The sequence below is a fragment of the Pseudophryne corroboree genome, chromosome 9 (assembly GCF_028390025.1).
Source record: "Pseudophryne corroboree isolate aPseCor3 chromosome 9, aPseCor3.hap2, whole genome shotgun sequence".
Classification (NCBI taxonomy): domain Eukaryota; kingdom Metazoa; phylum Chordata; class Amphibia; order Anura; family Myobatrachidae; genus Pseudophryne; species Pseudophryne corroboree.
In genome coordinates, this window is record NC_086452.1 from 24,948,132 (window position 1) to 24,975,414 (window position 27,283).

Here is a 27,283-nt window from a genome sequence, read left to right on the forward strand (position 1 = left end):
GCGATGTGTGTATAGCGGTGTATAGCGGTGTGTGTATAGCGATGTGTGTATAGCGATGTGTGTATAGCGGTGTGTGTATAGTGATGTGTGTATAGCGATGTGTGTATAGCGGTGTGTGTATAGCGATGTGTGTATAGCGGTGTATAGTGATGTGTGTATAGCGGTGTATAGCGATGTGTGTATAGCTGTGTATAGCGATGTGTGTATAGCTGTGTATAGCGATGTGTGTATAGCTGTGTATAGCGATGTGTGTATAGGGATGTGTGTATAGCGGTGTGTGTATAGGGATGTGTGTATAGCGGTGTGTGTATAGTGATGTGTGTATAGCGGTGTATAGCGATGTGTGTATAGCGATGTATAGCGATGTGTGTATAGCGGTGTATAGCGATGTGTGTATAGCGGTGTATAGCGATGTGTGTATAGCGATGTGTGTATAGCGGTGTATAGCGATGTGTGTATAGCGGTGTATAGCGATGTGTGTATAGCGATGTGTGTATAGCGGTGTATAGCGATGTGTGTATAGCGATGTGTGTATAGCGATGTGTGTATAGCGATGTGTGTATAGCGATGTATAGCGATGTGTGTATAGCGGTGTATAGCGATGTGTGTATAGCGGTGTATAGCGATGTGTGTATAGCGGTGTATAGCGATGTGTGTATAGCGGTGTATAGCGATGTGTGTATAGCGATGTGTGTATAGCGGTGTATAGCGATGTGTGTATAGCGTTGTATAGCGATGTGTGTATAGCGGTGTATAGCGATGTGTGTATAGCGATGTGTGTATAGCGGTGTGTGTATAGCGGTGTATAGTGATGTGTGTATAGCGATGTGTGTATAGCGATGTGTGTATAGCGATGTGTGTATAGTGATGTGTGTATAGCGGTGTATAGCGATGTGTGTATAGCGGTGTATAGCGATGTGTGTATAGCGATGTGTGTATAGCGATGTATAGTGATGTGTGTATAGCGGTGTATAGTGATGTGTGTATAGCGATGTGTGTATAGCGATGTGTGTATAGCGGTGTATAGCGATGTGTGTATAGCGGTGTATAGCGATGTGTGTATAGCGATGTGTGTATAGCGGTGTGTGTATAGTGATGTGTGTATAGCGGTGTATAGCGATGTGTGTATAGCGGTGTATAGCGATGTGTGTATAGCGATGTGTGTATAGCGATGTGTGTATAGCGGTGTGTGTATAGCGATGTGTGTATAGCGGTGTGTGTATAGTGATGTGTGTATAGCGGTGTATAGCGATGTGTGTATAGCGATGTGTGTATAGCGGTGTATAGTGATGTGTGTATAGCGGTGTATAGCGATGTGTGTATAGCGGTGTATAGCGATGTGTGTATAGCGGTGTATAGCGATGTGTGTATAGCGATGTATAGTGATGTGTGTATAGCGGTGTATAGCGATGTGTGTATAGCGGTGTATAGCGATGTGTGTATAGCGGTGTATAGCGATGTGTGTATAGCGGTGTATAGCGATGTGTGTATAGCGGTGTATAGCGATGTGTGTATAGCGGTGTATAGCGATGTGTGTATAGCGGTGTATAGCGATGTGTGTATAGCGGTGTATAGCGATGTGTGTATAGCGATGTGTGTATAGCGGTGTATAGCGATGTGTGTATAGCGATGTGTGTATAGCGGTGTGTGTATAGCGATGTGTGTATAGCGGTGTATAGTGATGTGTGTATAGCGGTGTATAGCGATGTGTGTATAGCGGTGTATAGCGATGTGTGTATAGCGGTGTATAGCGATGTGTGTATAGCGATGTGTGTATAGCGGTGTATAGTGATGTGTGTATAGCGGTGTATAGTGATGTGTGTATAGGGATGTGTGTATAGCGGTGTATAGTGATGTGTGTATAGCGGTGTATAGTGATGTGTGTATAGGGATGTGTGTATAGCGGTGTATAGGGATGTGTGTATAGCGGTGTATAGTGATGTGTGTATAGCGGTGTATAGCGATGTGTGTATAGCGGTGTATAGCGATGTGTGTATAGCGATGTGTGTATAGCGGTGTGTGTATAGCGATGTGTGTATAGCGGTGTATAGCGATGTGTGTATAGCGGTGTATAGCGATGTGTGTATAGCGGTGTATAGCGATGTGTGTATAGCGATGTGTGTATAGCGATGTGTGTATAGCGGTGTATAGTGATGTGTGTATAGCGATGTGTGTATAGCGATGTGTGTATAGCGATGTATAGCGATGTGTGTATAGCGGTGTATAGCGATGTGTGTATAGCGGTGTATAGCGATGTGTGTATAGCGGTGTATAGCGATGTGTGTATAGCGATGTGTGTATAGCGGTGTGTGTATAGTGATGTGTGTATAGTGATGTGTGTATAGCGATGTGTGTATAGCGGTGTGTGTATAGCGATGTGTGTATAGCGGTGTGTGTATAGTGATGTGTGTATAGCGGTGTATAGCGATGTGTGTATAGCGGTGTATAGCGATGTGTGTATAGCGGTGTATAGCGATGTGTGTATAGCGATGTGTGTATAGCGGTGTATAGCGATGTGTGTATAGCGATGTGTGTATAGCGGTGTATAGCGATGTGTGTATAGCGGTGTATAGCGATGTGTGTATAGCGGTGTATAGCGATGTGTGTATAGCGATGTGTGTATAGCGGTGTATAGCGATGTGTGTATAGCGGTGTATAGCGATGTATAGCGATGTGTGTATAGCGATGTGTGTATAGCGGTGTATAGTGATGTGTGTATAGCGATGTGTGTATAGCGGTGTATAGTGATGTGTGTATAGCGGTGTATAGCGATGTGTGTATAGCGGTGTATAGCGATGTGTGTATAGCGGTGTATAGCGATGTGTGTATAGCGGTGTATAGCGATGTGTGTATAGCGATGTGTGTATAGCGATGTATAGCGATGTGTGTATAGCGGTGTATAGTGATGTGTGTATAGCGATGTGTGTATAGCGGTGTGTGTATAGCGGTGTGTGTATAGCGGTGTGTGTATAGCGGTGTGTGTATAGCGGTGTGTGTATAGCGGTGTGTAGCGATGTGTGTATAGCGGTGTATAGCGATGTGTGTATAGCGATGTGTGTATAGCGATGTGTGTATAGCGGTGTGTGTATAGCGGTGTGTGTATAGTGGTGTGTGTATAGCGGTGTATAGCGATGTGTGTATAGCGGTGTATAGCGATGTGTGTATAGCGATGTGTGTATAGCGGTGTATAGCGATGTGTGTATAGCGGTGTATAGCGATGTGTGTATAGCGGTGTATAGCGATGTGTGTATAGCGGTGTATAGCGATGTGTGTATAGCGGTGTATAGCGATGTGTGTATAGCGGTGTATAGCGATGTGTGTATAGCGGTGTATAGCGATGTGTGTATAGCGATGTATAGCGATGTGTGTATAGCGGTGTATAGTGATGTGTGTATAGCGGTGTATAGCGATGTGTGTATAGCGGTGTATAGCGATGTGTGTATAGCGGTGTATAGCGATGTGTGTATAGCGGTGTATAGCGATGTGTGTATAGCGGTGTATAGCGATGTGTGTATAGCGATGTGTGTATAGCGGTGTATAGTGATGTGTGTATAGCGGTGTATAGCGATGTGTGTATAGCGGTGTATAGCGATGTGTGTATAGCGGTGTATAGCGATGTGTGTATAGCGGTGTATAGCGATGTGTGTATAGCAGTGTATAGCGATGTGTGTATAGCGATGTGTGTATAGCGGTGTGTGTATAGCGATGTGTGTATAGCGGTGTATAGTGATGTGTGTATAGCGATGTGTGTATAGCGGTGTATAGCGATGTGTGTATAGTGGTGTATAGCGATGTGTGTATAGTGATGTGTGTATAGCGGTGTATAGCGATGTGTGTATAGCGGTGTATAGCGATGTGTGTATAGCGATGTGTGTATAGCGATGTGTGTATAGCGGTGTATAGGGATGTGTGTATAGCGGTGTATAGCGATGTGTGTATAGCGATGTGTGTATAGCGGTGTATAGCGATGTGTGTATAGCGGTGTATAGCGATGTGTGTATAGCGGTGTATAGCGATGTGTGTATAGCGGTGTATAGCGATGTGTGTATAGCGGTGTATAGCGATGTGTGTATAGCGGTGTATAGTGATGTGTGTATAGTGATGTGTGTATAGCGGTGTATAGCGATGTGTGTATAGCGGTGTATAGCGATGTGTGTATAGCGGTGTATAGTGATGTGTGTATAGCGATGTGTGTATAGCGGTGTATAGTGATGTGTGTATAGCGATGTGTGTATAGCGGTGTATAGCGATGTGTGTATAGCGGTGTATAGGGATGTGTGTATAGCGATGTGTGTATAGCGGTGTGTGTATAGCGGTGTGTGTATAGCGGTGTGTGTATAGCGGTGTGTGTATAGCGATGTGTGTATAGCGGTGTGTGTATAGCGGTGTGTGTATAGCGGTGTGTGTATAGCGGTGTGTGTATAGCGGTGTATAGGGATGTGTGTATAGCGGTGTATAGCGATGTGTGTGTATAGCGGTGTGTGTATAGCGGTGTGTGTATAGCGGTGTGTGTATAGCGGTGTATAGGGATGTGTGTATAGCGGTGTATAGCGATGTGTGTATAGCGGTGTATAGCGATGTGTGTATAGCGGTGTATAGCGATGTGTGTATAGCGGTGTATAGCGATGTGTGTATAGCGATGTGTGTATAGCGATGTGTGTATAGCGATGTGTGTATAGCGATGTGTGTATAGCGATGTGTGTATAGCGATGTGTGTATAGCGATGTGTGTATAGCGATGTGTGTATAGCGGTGTATAGCGATGTGTGTATAGCGATGTATAGGGATGTGTGTATAGCGATGTGTGTATAGCGATGTATAGGGATGTGTGTATAGCGATGTGTGTATAGCGATGTGTGTATAGCGATGTATAGGGATGTGTGTATAGCGGTGTATAGCGATGTGTGTATAGCGATGTGTGCTACCCTAGATCACTTAGCACAAGTCGCCCCGTGTATGGGGCATTAGATTTGGGAGGGAGGTTTCCAAATTCAGATGTAAATTACTGTGTAAGAAAGAAGCTGCCCAGCATTTGTTGGCTACATGCGGAAGCAGCCAATATTTACCCTGCGTGCACAAATAAAACATTATCTCGATCATACACATGCGCAGTCTATCGCTGATCGCCCGCTGTGCGAAAACGCACAGCAGTGATCAGGTCTGAATCACCCCCTGAGTGCACATTGTATCGGGCACACGTACACCTGAGCTGCTGCAACAGTTATGTGCACAGGTAAGTACCTCTGAGGGAGCTGCACTGTAGGGGTGTGCGCACAGGTAAGTACCTCTGAGGGAGCTGCACTGTAGGTGTGTGTGTGCACAGGTAAGTACCTCTGAGGGAGCTGCACTGTAGGTGTGTGTGCACAGGTAAGTACATCTGAGGGAGCTGCACTGTAGGTGTGTGTGTGCACAGGTAAGTACCTCTGAGGGAGCTGCACTGTAGGTGTGTGCGCGCACAGGTAAGTACCTCTGAGGGAGCTGCACTGTAGGTGTGTGTGCGCACAGGTAAGTACCTCTGAGGGAGCTGCACTGTAGGTGTGTGTGAGCACAGGTAAGTACCTCTGAGGGAGCTGCACTGTAGGTGTGTGTGCACAGGTATCTCTGAGGGAGCGGTACTGTAGGTGTGTGCACAGGTAAGTACCTCTGAGGGAGCTGTACTGTAGGTGTGTGAGCACAGGTAAGTACCTCTGAGGGAGCTGCACTGTAGGTGTGTGAGCACAGGTAAGTACCTCTGAAGGAGCTGCACTGTAGGTGTGTGTGAGCTCAGGTAAATACCTCTGAGGGAGCTGCACTGTAGGTGTGTGTGAGCACAGGTAAGTACCTCTGAGGGAGCTGTACTGTAGGTGTGTGCACAGGTAAGTACCTCGGAGGGAGCTGTACTGTAGGTGTGTGTGTGCACAGGTAAATACCTCTGAGGGAGCTGTACTGTAGGTGTGTGTGTGCACAGGTAAGTACCTCTGAGGGAGCTGTACTGTAGGTGTGTGTGAGCACAGGTAAGTACCTCTGAGGGAGCTGTACTGTAGGTGTGTGCACAGGTAAGTACCTCTGAGGGAGCTGTACTGTAGGTGTGTGTGTGCACAGGTAAATACCTCTGAGGGAGCGGTACTGTAGGTGTGTGCACAGGTAAGTACCTCTGAGGGAGCTGCACTGTAGGTGTGTGTGTGTGCACAGGTAAGTACCTCTGAGGGAGCTGTACTGTAGGTGTGTGAGCACAGGTAAGTACCTCTGAGGGAGCTGCACTGTAGGTGTGTGAGCACAGTTATGTACCTCTGAGGGAGCTGTACTGTAGGTGTGTGTGTGCACAGGTAAGTACCTCTGAGGGAGCTGCACTGTAGGGGTGTGTGAGCACAGGTAAGTACCTCTGAGGGAGCTGCACTGTAGGTGTGTGTGCACAGGTAAGTACCTCTGAGGGAGCTGTACTGTAGGTGTGTGAGCACAGGTAAGTACCTCTGAGGGAGCTGTACTGTAGGTGTGTGTGAGCACAGGTAAGTACCTCTGAGGGAGCTGTACTGTAGGGGTGTGTGTGCACAGGTAAGTACCTCTGAGGGAGCTGTACTGTAGGTGTGTGAGCACAGGTAAGTAACTCTGAGGGAGCTGCACTGTAGGTGTGTGTGTGCACAGGTAAATACCTCTGAGGGAGCGGTACTGTAGGTGTGTGCACAGGTAAGTACCTCTGAGGGAGCTGCACTGTAGGTGTGTGAGCACAGGTAAGTACCTCTGAGGGAGCTGCACTGTAGGTGTGTGAGCACAGGTAAGTACCTCTGAGGGAGCTGTACTGTAGGTGTGTGAGCACAGGTAAGTACCTCTGAGGGAGCGGTACTGTAGGTGTGTGAGCACAGGTAAGTAACTCTGAGGGAGCTGCACTGTAGGTGTGTGAGCACAAGTATGTACCTCTGAGGGAGCTGTACTGTAGGTGTGTGTGCGCACAGGTATGTACCTCTGAGGGAGCTGCACTATAGGTGTGTGTGTGCACAGGTATGTACCTCTGAGGGAGCTGTACTGTAGGTGTGTGTGCGCACAGGTAAGTACCTCTGAGGGAGCTGCACTGTAGGGGTGTGTGAGCACAGGTAAGTACCTCTGAGGGAGCTGCACTGTAGGTGTGTGTGCACAGGTAAGTACCTCTGAGGGAGCTGTACTGTAGGTGTGTGAGCACAGGTAAGTACCTCTGAGGGAGCTGCACTGTAGGTGTGTGAGCACAGGTAAGTACCTCTGAGGGAGCTGTACTGTAGGTGTGTGTGAGCACAGGTATGTACCTCTGAGGGAGCTGTACTGTGGGTGTGTGAGCACAGGTATGTACCTCTGAGGGAGCTGCACTGTAGGTGTGTGCGTACAGGTAAGTACCTCTGAGGGAGCTGCACTGTAGGTGTGTTTGCGTACAGGTAAGTACCTCTGAGGGAGCTGCACTGTAGGTGTGTGTGTGCACAGGTAAGTACCTCTGAGGGAGCTGCACTGTAGGTGTGCGCACAGGTAAGTACCTCTGAGGGAGCTGTACTGTAGGTGTGTGTGTGCACAGGTAAGTACCTCTGAGGGAGCTGCACTGTAGGTGTATGAGCACAGGTAAGTACCTCTGAGGGAGCTGCACTGTAGGTGTGTGTGTGAGCACAGGTAAGTACCTCTGAGGGAGCTGTACTGTAGGTGTGTGAGCGCAGGTAAGTACCTCTGAGGGAGCGGTACTGTAGGTGTGTGTGCGCACAGGTAAATACCTCTGAGGGAGCGGTACTGTAGGTGTGTGCACAGGTAAGTAGCTCTGAGGGAGCTGCACTGTAGGTGTGTGAGCACAAGTATGTACCTCTGAGGGAGCTGTACTGTAGGTGTGTGTGCGCACAGGTATGTACCTCTGAGGGAGCTGTACTGTAGGTGTGTGTGAGCACAGGTAAGTACCTCTGAGGGAGCTGTACTGTAGGTGTGTGTGAGCACAGGTAAGTACCTCTGAGGGAGCTGTACTGTAGGTGTGTGAGCACAGGTATCTACCTCTGAGGGAGCTGCACTGTAGGTGTGTGTGTGTGCACAGGTAAGTACCTCTGAGGGAGCTGTACTGTAGGTGTGTGTGAGCACAGGTATGTACCTCTGAGGGAGCTGTACTGTAGGGGTGTGTGCGCACAGGTATGTACCTCTGAGGGAGCTGTACTGTAGGGGTGTGTGCGCACAGGTATGTACCTCTGAGGGAGCTGTACTGTAGGTGTGTGTGAGCACAGGTAAGTACCTCTGAGGGAGCTGTACTGTAGGTGTGTGAGCACAGGTATGTACCTCTGAGGGAGCTGCACTGTAGGTGTGTGTGTGCACAGGTAAGTACCTCTGAGGGAGCTGTACTGTAGGTGTGTGTGCGCACAGGTAAGCACCTCTGAGGGAGCTGCACTGTAGGTGTGTGAGCACAGGTATGTACCTCTGAGGGAGCTGTACTGTAGGGGTGTGTGACACAGGTATGTACCTCTGAGGGAGCTGCGCTGTAGGTGTGAGTACAGGTAAGTACCTCTGAGGGAGCTGTACTGTAGGGGTGTGTGCACAGGTAAGTACCTCTGAGGGAGCTGTACTGTAGGGGTGTGTGCACAGGTAAGTACCTCTGAGGGAGCTGTACTGTAGGTGTGTGCGCGCACAGGTAAGTACCTATGAGGGAGCTGTACTGTAGGGGTGTGTGCACAGGTAAGTACCTCTGAGGGAGCTGCACTGTAGGAGGTGTGTGTGTGTGTGTGTGTGTGTGTGTGTGTGTGTGTGTGTGTGTGTGTGTGTGTGTGTACAGGTATGTACCTCTGAGAGAGCTGCACTGTAGGGGTGTGTGAGCACAGGTAAGTACCTCTGAGGGAGCTGTACTGTAGGTGTGTGTGCACACAGGTATGTACCTCTGAGGGAGCTGTACTGTAGGTGTGTGTGAGCACAGGTAAGTACCTCTGAGGGAGCTGCACTGTAGGTGTGTGTGTGCACAGGTAAGTACCTCTGAGGGAGCTGTACTGTAGGAGTGTGTGTGCACAGGTAAGTACCTCTGAGGGAGCTGTACTGTAGGTGTGTGAGCACAGGTAAGTACCTCTGAGGGAGCTGCACTGTAGGGGTGTGTGCACAGGTAAGTACCTCTGAGGGAGCTGCACTGTAGGTGTGTGTGCGCACAGGTAAGTACCTCTGAGGGAGCTGCACTGTAGGGGTGTGTGCACAGGTAAGTACCTCTGAGGGAGCTGTACTGTAGGGGTGTGCGCACACAGGTAAGTACCTCTGAGGGAGCTGTACTGTAGGTGTGTGTGAGCACAGGTAAGTACCTCTGAGGGAGCTGCACTGTAGGGGTGTGTGCACAGGTAAGTACCTCTGAGGGAGCTGTACTGTAGGAGTGTGTGAGCACAGGTAAATACCTCAAAGGGAGCTGCACTGTAGGTGTGTGAGCACAGGTAAGTACCTCTGAGGGAGCTGTACTGTAGGTGTGTGTGAGCACAGGTAAGTACCTCTGAGGGAGCTGCACTGTAGGGGTGTGTGCACAGGTAAGTACCTCTGAGGGAGCTGTACTGTAGGAGTGTGTGTGCACAGGTAAGTACCTCTGAGGGAGCTGTACTGTAGGTGTGTGAGCACAGGTAAGTACCTCTGAGGGAGCTGCACTGTAGGGGTGTGTGCACAGGTAAGTACCTCTGAGGGAGCTGTACTGTAGGTGTGTAAGCACAGGTAAGTACCTCTGAGGGAGCTGCACTGTAGGTGTGTGTGAGCACAGGTAAGTACCTCTGAGGGAGCTGCACTGTAGGTGTGTGTGAGCACAGGTAAGTACCTCTGAGGGAGCTGCACTGTAGGTGTGTGTGTTCACAGGTAAGTACCTCTGAGGGAGCTGTACTGTGCCAGCCTGCGGTGGGTTTCTCTCTGCAGCCTGGCAGCTCCCGGATCACACATCCTGGCTTCTTCTTCCTGACACTCGGGCTCTATAACTTCTGACCCTGGTGCAGTCACAGAACCTCCTATATCCCTGCAGCGGCCATATTGGTTAGGGGCAATGCCAGTGAAAGTAGAGAGCGTGTGTCATGTGACTCAGCAGGGGGCGTGGCCTCCGTGATACAATGTAGCTGGGTTAGATTAGGGAGGGGCGTGTCCCATTCATACACACAGCAGAGCAGAGCTTCTGTGTAATACAGTGAGGTTCTGCTAGACCTCAGCTGCTGGCTGTGTATAGTGCAACTCTCTGTAATGCACAGCACCGCCTGTATATAGTGCAACTCTCTGTAATGCACAGCACTGACTGTATTGTGTAATATGTGCAGGCAGACTAAATTAGTCGTGTATATAGTACTGTGCATACGTTTTAGGCAGGTGTGGAAAAAATGCTGAAAAGTAAGAATGCTTTCAAAACTAGAAGTGTTAATAGTTAATTTTTGTCAATTAACAAAATGCAAAGTAAATGAACAGAACAGAACCCCAAATCATATCAATATTTGGTGTGTCCACCCTTTGGCTCCAAATTTATTCTGCAGCAGGACAACGACCCAAAGCATACAGCCAATGTCGTTAATAACTATCTTCATCATAAAGAAGAACAAGGAGTCCCGGAAGTGATGATATGGTCCCCGCAGAGCCCTGATCTCAACATCATCGAGTCTGTCTGGGATTACGTGAAGAGACAGAAGTAAGGCTACAGCCACAGTAGATCTATGGTTAGTTCTCCAAGATGTTTGGAACAACGTCCATGCCGAGTTCCTTCAAAAATGTGTGCAAGTGTACCTAGGAAAAAAAGTGGTTCAAATAACAAGGGGCTCTTGCTTTTCACCAAACCCACACATATACCTTCTCTAATTTTAAGTGTATAGCCCTGTAGATTTAGCTGAAAGGACAGGGATGGACAATTTGAGGCAGTGCCAGATTACCAATGGGGTTTATAGGTCTATAGCCCCAGGCCTCCATATAAAAATAAGAATTTACTTACCGATAATTCTATTTCTCGGAGTCCGTAGTGGATGCTGGGGTTCCTGAAAGGACCATGGGGAATAGCGGCTCCGCAGGAGACAGGGCACAAAAAGTAAAGCTTTAGGATCAGGTGGTGTGCACTGGCTCCTCCCCCTATGACCCTCCTCCAAGCCTCAGTTAGGTACTGTGCCCGGACGAGCGTACACAATAAGGAAGGATTTATGAATCCCGGGTAAGACTCATACCAGCCACACCAATCACACTGTACAACCTGTGATCTGAACCCAGTTAACAGTATGATAACAGCGGAGCCTCTGAAAAGATGTCTCACAACAATAATAACCCGATTTTTGTAACTATGTACAAGTAATGCAGATAATCCGCACTTGGGATGGGCGCCCAGCATCCACTACGGACTCCGAGAAATAGAATTATCGGTAAGTAAATTCTTATTTTCTCTATCGTCCTAGTGGATGCTGGGGTTCCTGAAAGGACCATGGGGATTATACCAAAGCTCCCAAACGGGCGGGAGAGTGCGGATGACTCTGCAGCACCGAATGAGAGAACTCCAGGTCCTCCTTAGCCAGGGTATCAAATTTGTAGGATTTTACAAACGTGTTTGCCCCTGACTAAATAGCCGCTCGGCAAAGTTGTAAAGCCGAGACCCCTCGGGCAGCCGCCCAAGATGAGCCCACCTTCCTTGTGGAATGGGCATTTACATATTTTGGCTGTGGCAGGCCTGCCACAGAATGTGCAAGCTGAATTGTATTACACATCCAACTAGCAAAAGTCTGCTTAAAAGCAAGAGCACCCAGTTTGTTGGGTGCATACAGGATAACAGCAAGTCAGTTTTCCTGACTCCAGCCGTCCTGGAACCTATATTTTCAGGGCCCTGACCACATCTAGCAACTTGGAGTCCTCCAAGTCCCTAGTAGGCGCAAGACACCACAATAAGCTGGTTCAGGTGAAACACTGACACCACCTTAGGGAGAGAACTGGGGACGAGTCCGCAGCTCTGCCCTGTCCGAATGGACAAACAGATATGGGCTTTTTTGAGAAAAAAACCACCAATTTGACACTCGCCTGGTCCAGGCCAGGTCCAAGAGCATGGTCACTTTTCATGTGAGATGCTTCAAATCCACAGATTTGACTGGTTTTAAACCAATGTGTTTTGAGGAATCCCAGAACTACGTTGAGATCCCACAGTGCCACTGGAGACACAAAAGGGGGTTGTATATGCAATACTCCCTTGACAAACTTCTGGACTTCAGGAACTGAAGCCAATTCTTTCTGGAAGAAAAATCGACAGGGCCGAAATTTGAACCTTAATGGACCCCAATTTGAGGCCCATAGACACTCCTGTTTGCAAGAAATGCAGGAATCGACCGAGTTGAAATTTCTTCGTGGGGCCTTCCTGGCCTCACACCACGCAACATATTTTCGCCACATGTGGTGATAATGTTGTGCGGTCACCTCCTTTCTGGCTTTGACCAGGGTAGGAATGACCTCTTCCTGAATGCCTTTTCCCTTAGGATCCGGCGTTCCACCGCCATGCCGTCAAACGCAGCTGCGGTAAGTCTTGGAACAGACATGGTACTTGCTGAAACAAGTCCCTTCTTAGCGGCAGAGGCCATAAGTCCTCTGTGAGCATCTCTTGAAGTTCCGGGTACCAAGTCCTTCTTGGCCAATCCGGAGCCATGAGTATAGTTCTTACTCCTCTACGTCTTATAATTCTCAGTACCTTAGGTATGAAAAGCAGAGGATGGAACACATACACCGACTGGTACACCCACGGTGTTACCAGAACGTCCACAGCTATTGCCTGAGGGTCTCTTAACCTGGCGCAATACCTGTCCCGTTTTTTGTTCAGACGGGACGCCATCATGTCCACCTTTGGTAATTCCCAACGGTTTACAATTATGTGGAAAACTTCCCCATGAAGTTCCCACTCTGCCGGGTGGAGGTCGTGCCTACTGAGGAAGTCTGCTTCCCAGTTTCCATTCCCGGAATGAAACACTGCTGACAGTGCTATCACATGATTTTCCGCCCAGCGAAAAGTCCTTGCAGTTTTTGCCACTGCCCTCCTGCTTCTTGTGCCGCCCTGTCTATTTACGTGGGCGACTGCCGTGATGTTTTATCCCACTGGATCAATACCGGCTGACCTTGAAGCAGAGGTCTTGCTAAGCTTAGAGCATTATAAATTTACCCTTAGCTATATTTATGTGGAGAAAATCTCCAGACTTGATCACACTCCCTGGAAATTTTTTCCTTGTGTGACTGCTCCCCAGCCTCTCGGGCTGGCCTCCGTGGTCACCAACATCCAAAACTGAATGCCGAATCTGCGGCCCTCTAGAAGATGAGCACTCTGTAACCACCACAGGAGAGACACCCTTGTCCTTGGATATAGGGTTATCCGCTGATGCATCTGAAGATGCGATCCGGACCATTTGTCCAGCAGATCCCACTGAAAAGTTCTTGCATGAAATCTGCCGACTGGAATTGCTTCGAAGGAAGTCACCATTTTTTTTTACCATGGCCCTTGTGCAATGATGCACTGATTTTAGGAGGTTCCTGACTAGCTCGGATAACTCCCTGGCTTTCTCTTCCGGGAGAAACACCTTTTTCTGGACTGTGTCCAGAATCATCCCTAAGCACAGGAGACTTGTTGTCGGGATCAGCTGCGATTTTGGAATATTTAGAATCCACCCCTGCTGTTGTAACAGTATCCGAGATAGTGCTACTCCGACCTCCAACTGTTCCCTGGACTTTGCCCTTATCAGGAGATCGTCCAAGTAAGGGATAATTTAGACGCCTTTCTTCGAAGAAGAACCATCATTTCGGCCATTACCTTGGTAAAGACCCGGGGTGCCGTGGACAATCCAAACGGCAGCGTCTGAAACTGATAGTGACAGTTCTGTACCACGAACCTGAGGTACCCTTAGTGATAAGGGCAAATTTGGGACATGGAGGTAAGCATCCCTGATGTCTCGGGACACCAGATAGTCCCCTTCTTCCCGGTTCGTTATCACTGCTCTGAGTGACTCCATCTTGATTTGAACCTTTGTAAGTGTTCAAATTTTTTTAGATTTAGAATAGGTCTCACCTAGCCTTCTGGCTTCAGTACCACAATATAGTGTGGAATAATACCCCCTTTTCTTGTTGTAGGAGGGGTAATTTAATTATCACCTGCTGGGAATACAGCTCGTGAATTTTTTCCCATACTGCCTCCTTGTCGGAGGGAGACCTTGGTAAAGCAGACTTCAGGAGCCTGCGCAGGGGAAACGTCTCGACATTCCAAACTGTACCCCTGGGATACTACTTGTAGGATCCAGGGGTCCTGTACGGTCTCAGCGTCATGCTGAGAGCTTGTCAGAAGCGGTGGAACGCTTCTGTTCCTGGGAATGGGCTGCCTGCTGCAGTCTTCTTCCCTTTCCTCTATCCCTGGGCAGATATGACTCTTATAGGGACGAAAGGACTGAAGCTGAAAAGACGGTGTCTTTTTCTGCAGAGATGTGACTTAGGGTAAAAACGGTGGATTTTCCAGCAGTTGCCGTGGCCACCAGGTCCGATGGACCGACCCCAAATAACTCCTCTTCCTTTATACGGCAATACACCTTTGTGCCGTTTGGAATCTGCATCACCTGACCACTGTCGTGTCCATAAACATCTTCTGGCAGATATGGACATCGCACGTACTCTTGATGCCAGAGTGCAAATATCCCTCTGTGCATCTCGCATATATAGAAATACATCCTTTAAATGCTCTATAGTCAATAAAATACTGTCCCTGTCAAGGGTATCAATATTTTTAGTCAGGGAATCCGACCAAGCCACCCTAGCTCTGCACATCCAGGCTGAGGCGACCGCTGGTCGCAGTATAACACCAGAATGTGTGTATATACTTTTTATGATATTTTTCCAGCCTTGATAAGCGTGTGAGCGCCTTATCCACCCTAAGGGGTGTTTCCCAACGCGCCCTAACTTCTGGCGGGAAAGGGTATACCGCCCATATTTTCTATCGGGGGGAACCCACGCATCATCACACACTTCATTTAATTTATCTGATTCAGGAAAAACTACGGTAGTTTTTTCACATCCCACATAATACCCTCTTTTGTGGTACTTGTAGTATCAGAAATATGTAACACCTCCTTCATTGCCCTTAACGTGTGGCCCTAATAAGGAATACGTTTGTTTATTCACCGTCGACACTGGATTCAGTGTCCCTGTCTGTGTCTGTGTCGACCGACTAAAGTAAACGGGCGTTTTAAAACCCCTGACGGTGTTTTTGAGACGTCTGGACCGGTACTAATTGTTTGTCGGCCGTCTCATGTCGTCAACCGACCTTGGCGCGTGTTGACATTATCACGTAATTCCCTAAATAAGCCATCCATTCCGGTGTCGACTCCCTAGAGAGTGACATCACCATTACAGGCAATTGCTCCGCCTCCTCACCAACATCGTCCTCATACATGTCGACACACACGTACCGACACACAGCACACACACAGGGAATGCTCTGATAGAGGACAGGACCTACTAGCCCTTTGGAGAGACAGAGGGAGAGTTTGCCAGCACACACCAAAAACGCTATAATTATATAGGGACAACCTTATATAAGTGTTTTCCCTTATAGCATCTTTTTTATATATTTCTAACGCCAAATTAGTGCCCCCCCTCTCTGTTTTAACCCTGTTTCTGTAGTGCAGTGCAGGGGAGAGCCTGGGAGCCTTCCCTCCAGCCTTTCTGTGAGGGAAAATGGCGCTGTGTGCTGAGGAGATAGGCCCCGCCCCTTTTTCGGCGGCCTCGTCTCCCGCTCTTAACGGATTCTGGCAGGGGTTAAATATCTCCATATAGCCCCCGGAGGCTATATGTGAGGTATTTTTAGCCAAAAAAGGTTTTCATTTGCCTCCCAGGGCGCCCCCCTCCCAGCGCCCTGCACCCTCAGTGACTGCCGTGTGAAGTGTGCTGAGAGGAAAATGGCGCACAGCTGCAGTGCTGTGCGCTACCTTAAGAAGACTGAGGAGTCTTCTGCCGCCGATTCTGGACCTTCTCGTTTCAGCATCTGCAAGGGGGCCGGCGGCGAGGCTCCGGTGACCATCCAGGCTGTACCTGTGATCGTCCCTCTGGAGCTAATGTCCAGTAGCCAAGAAGCCAATCCATCCTGCACGCAGGTGAGTTCACTTCTTCTCCCCTAAGTCCCTCGTTGCAGTGATCCTGTTGCCAGCAGGACTCACTGTAAAATAAAAAACCTAAGCTAAATTTTTCTAAGCAGCTCTTTAGGAGAGCCACCTAGATTGCACCCTTCTCGGCCGGGCACAAAAATCTAACTGAGGCTTGGAGGAGGGTCATAGGGGGAGGAGCCAGTGCACACCACCTGATCCTAAAGCTTTACTTTTTGTGCCCTGTCTCCTGCGGAGCCGCTATTCCCCATGGTCCTTTCAGGAACCCCAGCATCCACTAGGACGATAGAGAAAATAGGCTTGTTACCATGACAGCATGATGATGACAAGGTGGCCACATGGTCGGCCATGAATCAGAGGTATTAAAATTATATTTCTATTTGCACACGGATGTAGATCACAAGTTCCGTGAAATGTGCGTTTTTAGCTGATAACTGGGCACAGAACTTTTCCCTCTGGATTGAGCGTCCTGGGTGCTGAGGGCGTGTAAGCCAACATCAGCCTTTAGAATGTAAGCTCTCACGAGCAGGGTCCTCTTCCCTCATATGCTTATCCTTTTTCTTACTTTACTAATCTTCAATTGCACCAAATCCAGCAGTCTTCTGCCACCTGATACTTATTCCAGTGTCATCTGCTGATGTAGCTATGTTTATTATTTACCCTGTACTTGTCCTATATTGTCTTCACCTGTAAGTCGCTGTTTTCCTGTTTTGATGATTTGTTTATGTACTCTGTATTTGGGCGCTGCGGAACCCTTGTGGCGCCATATAAATAAAGGACAGTAATAATAATCAGTAGTGCATGGACGGAGATAGGACGCCTGTTTCAGATGCATATTTTGCAACCAGCATAAATCGGATACATGTCCAGGTACCGATGGTGACAGCTGCTTCTGCAAAGGGCAAAACAGTGGGCGGGTGGCACGCACCATGCAGTCGCTGGGATGTTCGGCGCGCCCTGCGTATTCTCGCATTGTCAGAAGGTAGTAAACAGACAGCCGCAGCTGCACAAGAAGCAGAGGCCGCTGCAGACCCATTAGAGAATCAGAGGAAGCCAATAACATGGATTACACAAATACATGTGTGTGTATATGTATATACAGTATATATATATAATTTTATTTTTTCAATCTATATAATGCTACTACTGATGATGATGATGATGATGATGTTGCATTGCAGGAATGCACAAAGCACTGTGTGCACAGCATATGCTGTTATACGCCTACATTCCTGTGTATCAGTCATTATATATGAATACAATGTACAGTAACACAGATTGTTTTGCAGTGTGACAACCTGCTCTGCAGACATCAGGACGTTCCTAGTAACCCTCGCCGTGCTGGCAGCAGTGTAGGGATGGGTGCGTCCTGTCACTTTAAGACCTGTGGTTTCCATAGGAGCAGAGTGTAACACACATGAGCAATCCCCAGTGAGAGACCAGGCGGCTGCACAGGATCTCAGTGCCACAGGTACTCTATCCAGCACTCATGAAGCTGCCACATGGGAATCACTCGCTGCTACAGTGTATCCACCAAGCTGCCCTGTAATAGGGGCTCACATCATAGGGGTCACCTATATCCCTGCTGCTGCCTGCGTGTCATTATAGTGATGTCATTCTATTACAGAGCAGAGATAGGAGCAGGGGGCTGTGTAATGCTCTATACTCCCCTATATCCCTGCTGCCTGCGTGTCATTATAGTGATGTCATTCTATTACAGAGCAGAGATAGGAGCAGGGGGCTGTGTAATGCTCTATACTCCCCTATATCCCTGCTGCCTGCGTGTCATTATAGTGATGTCATTCTATTACAGAGCAGAGATAGGAGCAGGGGGCTGTGTAATGCTCTATACTCTCCTATATCCCTGCTGCTGCCTGCGTGTCATTATAGTGATGTCATTCTATTACAGAGCAGAGATAGGAGCAGGGGGCTGTGTAATGCTCTATACTCCCCTATATCCCTGCTGCCTGCGTGTCATTATAGTGATGTCATTCTATTACAGAGCAGAGATAGGAGCAGGGGGCTGTGTAATGCTCTATACTCTCCTATATCCCTGCTGCCTGCGTGTCATTATAGTGATGTCATTCTATTACAGAGCAGAGATAGGAGCAGGGGGCTGTGTAATGCTCTATACTCCCCTATATCCCTGCTGCCTGCGTGTCATTATAGTGATGTCATTCTATTACAGAGCAGAGATAGGAGCAGGGGGCTGTGTAATGCTCTATACTCACCTATATCCCTGCTGCCTGCGTGTCATTATAGTGATGTCATTCTATTACAGAGCAGAGATAGGAGCAGGGGGCTGTGTAATGCTCTATACTCCCCTATATCCCTGCTGCCTGCGTGTCATTATAGTGATGTCATTCTATTACAGAGCAGAGATAGGAGCAGGGGGGCTGTGTAATGCTCTATACTCCCCTATATCCCTGCTGCCTGCCTGCGTGTCATTATAGTGATGTCATTCTATTACAGAGCAGAGATAGGAGCAGGGGGCTGTGTAATGCTCTATACTCCCCTATATCCCTGCTGCCTGCGTGTCATTATAGTGATGTCATTCTATTACAGAGCAGAGATAGGAGCAGGGGGCTGTGTAATGCTCTATACTCCCCTATATCCCTGCTGCCTGCGTGTTATTATAGTGATGTCATTCTATTACAGAGCAGAGATAGGAGCAGGGGGGCTGTGTAATGCTCTATACTCCCCTATATCCCTGCTGCCTGCGTGTCATTATAGTGATGTCATTCTATTACAGAGCAGAGATAGGAGCAGGGGGCTGTGTAATGCTCTATACTCCCCTATATCCCTGCTGCCTGCGTGTCATTATAGTGATGTCATTCTATTACAGAGCAGAGATAGGAGCAGGGGGCTGTGTAATGCTCTATACTCCCCTATATCCCTGCCGCCTGCGTGTCATTATAGTGATGTCATTCTATTACAGAGCAGAGATAGGAGCAGGGGGCTGTGTAATGCTCTATACTCCCCTATATCCCTGCTGCCTGCGTGTCATTATAGTGATGTCATTCTATTACAGAGCAGAGATAGGAGCAGGGGGCTGTGTAATGCTCTATACTCACCTATATCCCTGCTGCCTGCGTGTCATTATAGTGATGTCATTCTATTACAGAGCAGAGATAGGAGCAGGGGGGTTGTGTAATGCTCTATACTCCCCTATATCCCTGCTGCTGCCTGCGTGTCATTATAGTGATGTCATTCTATTACTGAGCAGAGATAGGAGCAGGGGGCTGTGTAATGCTCTATACTCCCCTATATCCCTGCTGCCTGCGTGTCATTATAGTGATGTCATTCTATTACAGAGCAGAGATAGGAGCAGGGGGCTGTGTAATGCTCTATACTCCCCTATATCCCTGCTGCCTGCGTGTCATTATAGTGATGTCATTCTATTATAGAGCAGAGATAGGAGCAGGGGGGCTGTGTAATGCTCTATACTCCCCTATATCCCTGCTGTCTGCCTGCGTGTCATTATAGTGATGTCATTCTATTACAGAGCAGAGACAGGAGCAGGGGGCTGTGTAATGCTCTATACTCCCCTATATCCCTGCTGCCTGCGTGTCATTATAGTGATGTCATTCTATTATAGAGCAGAGATAGGAGCAGGGGGGCTGTGTAATGCTCTATACTCCCCTATATCCCTGCTGCCGCCTGCGTGTCATTATAGTGATGTCATTCTATTACAGAGCAGAGATAGGAGCAGGGGGGCTGTGTAATGCTCTATACTCACCTATATCCCTGCTGCCTGCGTGTCATTATAGTGATGTCATTCTATTACAGAGCAGAGATAGGAGCAGGGGGCTGTGTAATGCTCTATACTCCCCTATATCCCTGCTGCCTGCGTGTCATTATAGTGATGTCATTCTATTACAGAGCAGAGATAGGAGCAGGGGGCTGTGTAATGCTCTATACTCCCCTATATCCCTGCTGCCTGCGTGTCATTATAGTGATGTCATTCTATTACAGGGCAGAGATAGGAGCAGGGGGGCTGTGTAATGCTCTATACTCCCCTATATCCCTGCTGCCTGCGTGTCATTATAGTGATGTCATTCTATTACTGAGCAGAGATAGGAGCAGGGGGCTGTGTAATGTTCTATACTCCCCTATATCCCTGCTGCCTGCGTGTCATTATAGTGATGTCATTCTATTACAGAGCAGAGATAGGAGCAGGGGGCTGTGTAATGCTCTATACTCCCCTATATCCCTGCTGCCTGCGTGTTATTATAGTGATGTCATTCTATTACAGAGCAGAGATAGGAGCAGGGGGGCTGTGTAATGCTCTATACTCCCCTATATCCCTGCTGCCTGCGTGTCATTATAGTGATGTCATTCTATTACAGAGCAGAGATAGGAGCAGGGGGCTGTGTAATGCTCTATACTCCCCTATATCCCTGCTGCCTGCGTGTCATTATAGTGATGTCATTCTATTATAGAGCAGAGATAGGAGCAGGGGGGCTGTGTAATGCTCTATACTCCCCTATATCCCTGCTGCCGCCTGCGTGTCATTATAGTGATGTCATTCTATTACAGAGCAGAGATAGGAGCAGGGGGGCTGTGTAATGCTCTATACTCACCTATATCCCTGCTGCCTGCGTGTCATTATAGTGATGTCATTCTATTACAGAGCAGAGATAGGAGCAGGGGGCTGTGTAATGCTCTATACTCCCCTATATCCCTGCTGCCTGCGTGTCATTATAGTGATGTCATTCTATTACAGAGCAGAGATAGGAGCAGGGGGCTGTGTAATGCTCTATACTCCCCTATATCCCTGCTGCCTGCGTGTCATTATAGTGATGTCATTCTATTACAGGGCAGAGATAGGAGCAGGGGGGCTGTGTAATGCTCTATACTCCCCTATATCCCTGCTGCCTGCGTGTCATTATAGTGATGTCATTCTATTACTGAGCAGAGATAGGAGCAGGGGGCTGTGTAATGTTCTATACTCCCCTATATCCCTGCTGCCTGCGTGTCATTATAGTGATGTCATTCTATTACAGAGCAGAGATAGGAGCAGGGGGCTGTGTAATGCTCTATACTCCCCTATATCCCTGCTGCCGCCTGCGTGTCATTATAGTGATGTCATTCTATTACAGAGCAGAGATAGGAGCAGGGGGGCTGTGTAATGCTCTATACTCCCCTATATCCCTGCTGCCTGCGTGTCATTATAGTGATGTCATTCTATTACTGAGCAGAGATAGGAGCAGGGGGCTGTGTAATGTTCTATACTCCCCTATATCCCTGCTGCCTGCGTGTCATTATAGTGATGTCATTCTATTACAGAGCAGAGATAGGAGCAGGGGGCTGTGTAATGCTCTATACTCCCCTATATCCCTGCTGCCTGCGTGTCATTATAGTGATGTCATTCTATTACAGAGCAGAGATAGGAGCAGGGGGGCTGTGTAATGCTGTATACTCCCCTATATCCCTGCTGCCTGCGTGTCATTATAGTGATGTCATTCTATTACAGAGCAGAGATAGGAGCAGGGGGCTGTGTAATGCTCTATACTCTCCTATATCCCTGCTGCCTGCGTGTCATTATAGTGAATCTTAGTGATGTCATTCTATTACAGAGCAGAGATAGGAGCAGGGGGCTGTGTAATGCTCTATACTCCCCTATATCCCTGCTGCCGCCTGCGTGTCATTATAGTGATGTCATTCTATTACAGAGCAGAGATAGGAGCAGGGGGGCTGTGTAATGCTGTATACTCCCCTATATCCCTGCTGCCTGCGTGTCATTATAGTGATGTCATTCTATTACAGAGCAGAGATAGGAGCAGGGGGGCTGTGTAATGCTCTATACTCTCCTATATCCCTGCTGCCGCCTGCGTGTCATTATAGTGATGTCATTCTATTACAGAGCAGAGATAGGAGCAGGGGGCTGTGTAATGCTCTATACTCCCCTATATCCCTGCTGCTGCCTGCGTGTCATTATAGTGATGTCATTCTATTACTGAGCAGAGATAGGAGCAGGGGGCTGTGTAATGCTCTATACTCCCCTATATCCCTGCTGCCTGCGTGTCATTATAGTGATGTCATTCTATTACAGAGCAGAGATAGGAGCAGGGGGCTGTGTAATGCTCTATACTCACCTATATCCCTGCTGCCTGCGTGTCATTATAGTGATGTCATTCTATTACAGAGCAGAGATAGGAGCAGGGGGGTTGTGTAATGCTCTATACTCCCCTATATCCCTGCTGCTGCCTGCGTGTCATTATAGTGATGTCATTCTATTACTGAGCAGAGATAGGAGCAGGGGGCTGTGTAATGCTCTATACTCCCCTATATCCCTGCTGCCTGCGTGTCATTATAGTGATGTCATTCTATTACAGAGCAGAGATAGGAGCAGGGGGCTGTGTAATGCTCTATACTCCCCTATATCCCTGCTGCCTGCGTGTCATTATAGTGATGTCATTCTATTACAGAGCAGAGACAGGAGCAGGGGGCTGTGTAATGCTCTATACTCCCCTATATCCCTGCTGCCTGCGTGTCATTATAGTGATGTCATTCTATTATAGAGCAGAGATAGGAGCAGGGGGGCTGTGTAATGCTCTATACTCCCCTATATCCCTGCTGCCGCCTGCGTGTCATTATAGTGATGTCATTCTATTACAGAGCAGAGATAGGAGCAGGGGGGCTGTGTAATGCTCTATACTCACCTATATCCCTGCTGCCTGCGTGTCATTATAGTGATGTCATTCTATTACAGAGCAGAGATAGGAGCAGGGGGCTGTGTAATGCTCTATACTCCCCTATATCCCTGCTGCCTGCGTGTCATTATAGTGATGTCATTCTATTACAGAGCAGAGATAGGAGCAGGGGGCTGTGTAATGCTCTATACTCCCCTATATCCCTGCTGCCTGCGTGTCATTATAGTGATGTCATTCTATTACAGGGCAGAGATAGGAGCAGGGGGGCTGTGTAATGCTCTATACTCCCCTATATCCCTGCTGCCTGCGTGTCATTATAGTGATGTCATTCTATTACTGAGCAGAGATAGGAGCAGGGGGCTGTGTAATGTTCTATACTCCCCTATATCCCTGCTGCCTGCGTGTCATTATAGTGATGTCATTCTATTACAGAGCAGAGATAGGAGCAGGGGGCTGTGTAATGCTCTATACTCCCCTATATCCCTGCTGCCGCCTGCGTGTCATTATAGTGATGTCATTCTATTACAGAGCAGAGATAGGAGCAGGGGGGCTGTGTAATGCTCTATACTCCCCTATATCCCTGCTGCCTGCGTGTCATTATAGTGATGTCATTCTATTACTGAGCAGAGATAGGAGCAGGGGGCTGTGTAATGTTCTATACTCCCCTATATCCCTGCTGCCTGCGTGTCATTATAGTGATGTCATTCTATTACAGAGCAGAGATAGGAGCAGGGGGCTGTGTAATGCTCTATACTCCCCTATATCCCTGCTGCCTGCGTGTCATTATAGTGATGTCATTCTATTACAGAGCAGAGATAGGAGCAGGGGGGCTGTGTAATGCTGTATACTCCCCTATATCCCTGCTGCCTGCATGTCATTATAGTGATGTCATTCTATTACAGAGCAGAGATAGGAGCAGGGGGCTGTGTAATGCTCTATACTCTCCTATATCCCTGCTGCCTGCGTGTCATTATAGTGAATCTTAGTGATGTCATTCTATTACAGAGCAGAGATAGGAGCAGGGGGCTGTGTAATGCTCTATACTCCCCTATATCCCTGCTGCCGCCTGCGTGTCATTATAGTGATGTCATTCTATTACAGAGCAGAGATAGGAGCAGGGGGGCTGTGTAATGCTGTATACTCCCCTATATCCCTGCTGCCTGCGTGTCACTATAGTGATGTCATTCTATTACAGAGCAGAGATAGGAGCAGGGGGGCTGTGTAATGCTCTATACTCTCCTATATCCCTGCTGCCGCCTGCGTGTCATTATAGTGATGTCATTCTATTACAGAGCAGAGATAGGAGCAGGGGGCTGTGTAATGCTCTATACTCCCCTATATCCCTGCTGCCTGCGTGTCATTATAGTGATGTCATTCTATTACAGAGCAGAGATAGGAGCAGGGGGCTGTGTAATGCTCTATACTCCCCTATATCCCTGCTACCTGCGTGTCATTATAGTGATGTCATTCTATTACAGAGCAGAGATAGGAGCAGGGGGCTGTGTAATGCTCTATACTCCCCTATATCCCTGCTGCTGCCTGCGTGTCATTATAGTGATGTCATTCTATTACAGAGCAGAGATAGGAGCAGGGGGCTGTGTAATGCTCTATACTCCCCTATATCCCTGCTGCCTGCGTGTCATTATAGTGATGTCATTCTATTACAGAGCAGAGATAGGAGCAGGGGGGCTGTGTAATGCTCTATACTCCCCTATATCCCTGCTGCCTGCGTGTCATTATAGTGATGTCATTCTATTACAGAGCAGAGATAGGAGCAGGGGGCTGTGTAATGCTCTATACTCCCCTATATCCCTGCTGCCTGCGTGTCATTATAGTGATGTCATTCTATTACAGAGCAGAGATAGGAGCAGGGGGCTGTGTCATGCTCTATACTCCCCTATATCCCTGCTGCCTGCGTGTCATTATAGTGATGTCATTCTATTACAGAGCAGAGATAGGAGCAGGGGGCTGTGTAATGCTCTATACTCCCCTATATCCCTGCTGCCTGCGTGTCATTATAGTGATGTCATTCTATTACAGAGCAGAGATAGGAGCAGGGGGCTGTGTAATGCTCTATACTCCCCTATATCCCTGCTGCCTGCGTGTCATTATAGTGATGTCATTCTATTACAGAGCAGAGATAGGAGCAGGGGGCTGTGTAATGCTCTATACTCCCCTATATCCCTGCTGCCTGCGTGTCATTATAGTGATGTCATTCTATTACAGAGCAGAGATAGGAGCAGGGGGGCTGTGTAATGCTCTATACTCTCCTATATCCCTGCTGCCTGCGTGTCATTATAGTGATGTCATTCTATTACAGAGCAGAGATAGGAGCAGGGGGCGGTGTAATGCTCTATACTCCCCTATATCCCTGCTGCCTGCGTGTCACTATAGTGATGTCATTCTATTACAGAGCAGAGATAGGAGCAGGGGGCTGTGTAATGCTCTATACTCCCCTATATCCCTGCTGCTGCCTGCGTGTCATTATAGTGATGTCATTCTATTACAGAGCAGAGATAGGAGCAGGGGGCTGTGTAATGCTCTATACTCCCCTATATCCCTGCTGCCTGCGTGTCATTATAGTGATGTCATTCTATTACAGAGCAGAGATAGGAGCAGGGGGCTGTGTAATGCTCTATACTCTCCTATATCCCTGCTGCCTGCGTGTCATTATAGTGATGTCATTCTATTACAGAGCAGAGATAGGAGCAGGGGGCTGTGTAATGCTCTATACTCCCCTATATCCCTGCTGCCTGCGTGTCATTATAGTGATGTCATTCTATTACAGAGCAGAGATAGGAGCAGGGGGCTGTGTAATGCTCTATACTCTCCTATATCCCTGCTGCCTGCGTGTCATTATAGTGATGTCATTCTATTACAGAGCAGAGATAGGAGCAGGGGGCTGTGTAATGCTCTATACTCCCCTATATCCCTGCTGCCTGCGTGTCATTATAGTGATGTCATTCTATTACAGAGCAGAGATAGGAGCAGGGGGGCTGTGTAATGCTCTATACTCCCCTATATCCCTGCTGCCGCCTGCGTGTCATTATAGTGATGTCATTCTATTACAGAGCAGAGATAGGAGCAGGGGGCTGTGTAATGCTCTATACTCCCCTATATCCCTGCTGCCTGCGTGTCATTATAGTGATGTCATTCTATTACAGAGCAGAGATAGGAGCAGGGGGCCGTGTAATGCTCTATACTCCCCTATATCCCTGCTGCCGCCTGCGTGTCATTATAGTGATGTCATTCTATTACAGAGCAGAGATAGGAGCAGGGGGCCGTGTAATGCTCTATACTCCCCTATATCCCTGCTGCCGCCTGCGTGTCATTATAGTGATGTCATTCTATTACAGAGCAGAGATAGGAGCAGGGGGGCTGTGTAATGCTCTATACTCCCCTATATCCCTGCTGCCTGCGTGTCATTATAGTGATGTCATTCTATTACTGAGCAGAGATAGGAGCAGGGGGCTGTGTAATGCTCTATACTCCCCTATATCCCTGCTGCCTGCGTGTCATTATAGTGATGTCATTCTATTACTGAGCAGAGATAGGAGCAGGGGGCTGTGTAATGCTCTATACTCCCCTATATCCCTGCGTGTCATTATAGTGATGTCATTCTATTACAGAGCAGAGATAGGAGCAGGGGGCTGTGTAATGCTCTATACTCCCCTATATCCCTGCTGCCTGCGTGTCATTATAGTGATGTCATTCTATTACAGAGCAGAGATAGGAGCAGGGGGCTGTGTAATGCTCTATACTCACCTATATCCCTGCTGCCGCCTGCGTGTCATTATAGTGATGTCATTCTATTACAGAGCAGAGATAGGAGCAGGGGGGCTGTGTAATGCTCTATACTCCCCTATATCCCTGCTGCTGCCTGCGTGTCATTATAGTGATGTCATTCTATTACAGAGCAGAGATAGGAGCAGGGGGGCTGTGTAATGCTCTATACTCACCTATATCCCTGCTGCCTGCGTGTCATTATAGTGATGTCATTCTATTACAGAGCAGAGATAGGAGCAGGGGGCTGTGTAATGCTCTATACTCCCCTATATCCCTGCTGCCTGCGTGTCATTATAGTGATGTCATTCTATTACAGAGCAGAGATAGGAGCAGGGGGGCTGTGTAATGCTCTATACTCTCCTATATCCCTGCTGCCTGCGTGTTATTATAGTGATGTCATTCTATTACAGAGCAGAGATAGGAGCAGGGGGCTGTGTAATGCTCTATACTCACCTATATCCCTGCTGCTGCCTGCGTGTCATTATAGTGATGTCATTCTATTACAGAGCAGAGATAGGAGCAGGGGGCTGTGTAATGCTCTATACTCCCCTATATCCCTGCTGCCTGCGTGTCATTATAGTGATGTCATTCTATTACAGAGCAGAGATAGGAGCAGGGGGGCTGTGTAATCCTCTATACTCCCCTATATCCCTGCTGCCTGCGTGTCATTATAGTGATGTCATTCTATTACAGAGCAGAGATAGGAGCAGGGGGCTGTGTAATGCTCTATACTCCCCTATATCCCTGCTGCTGCCTGCGTGTCATTATAGTGATGTCATTCTATTACAGAGCAGAG

General features: G+C 48.1%; 2 protein-coding genes across 3 annotated transcripts in view; one reads left to right on the plus strand and one right to left on the minus strand.

The window, feature by feature from the left end:
- FPGT (fucose-1-phosphate guanylyltransferase) overlaps positions 1 to 9,947 on the minus strand; it is a 42,909-nt gene extending 32,962 nt beyond the window's left edge. Inside the window, exon 1 of the mRNA XM_063939085.1 lies at positions 9,785 to 9,947. Coding sequence (XP_063795155.1) covers positions 9,785 to 9,857 — 73 coding nt within the window. The 5' untranslated portion in view covers positions 9,858 to 9,947. The remainder of the gene's footprint in view (positions 1 to 9,784) is intronic.
- Positions 9,948 to 17,445: 7,498 nt separating this feature from the next.
- Positions 17,446 to 27,283, plus strand: part of LRRIQ3 (leucine rich repeats and IQ motif containing 3) — an 87,968-nt gene continuing 78,130 nt past the window's right edge. For both annotated transcript variants that reach the window (XM_063939086.1, XM_063939087.1), the window contains exon 1: positions 17,446 to 17,516. The gene's annotated coding sequence lies outside the window, so the exon portion shown is untranslated. The remainder of the gene's footprint in view (positions 17,517 to 27,283) is intronic.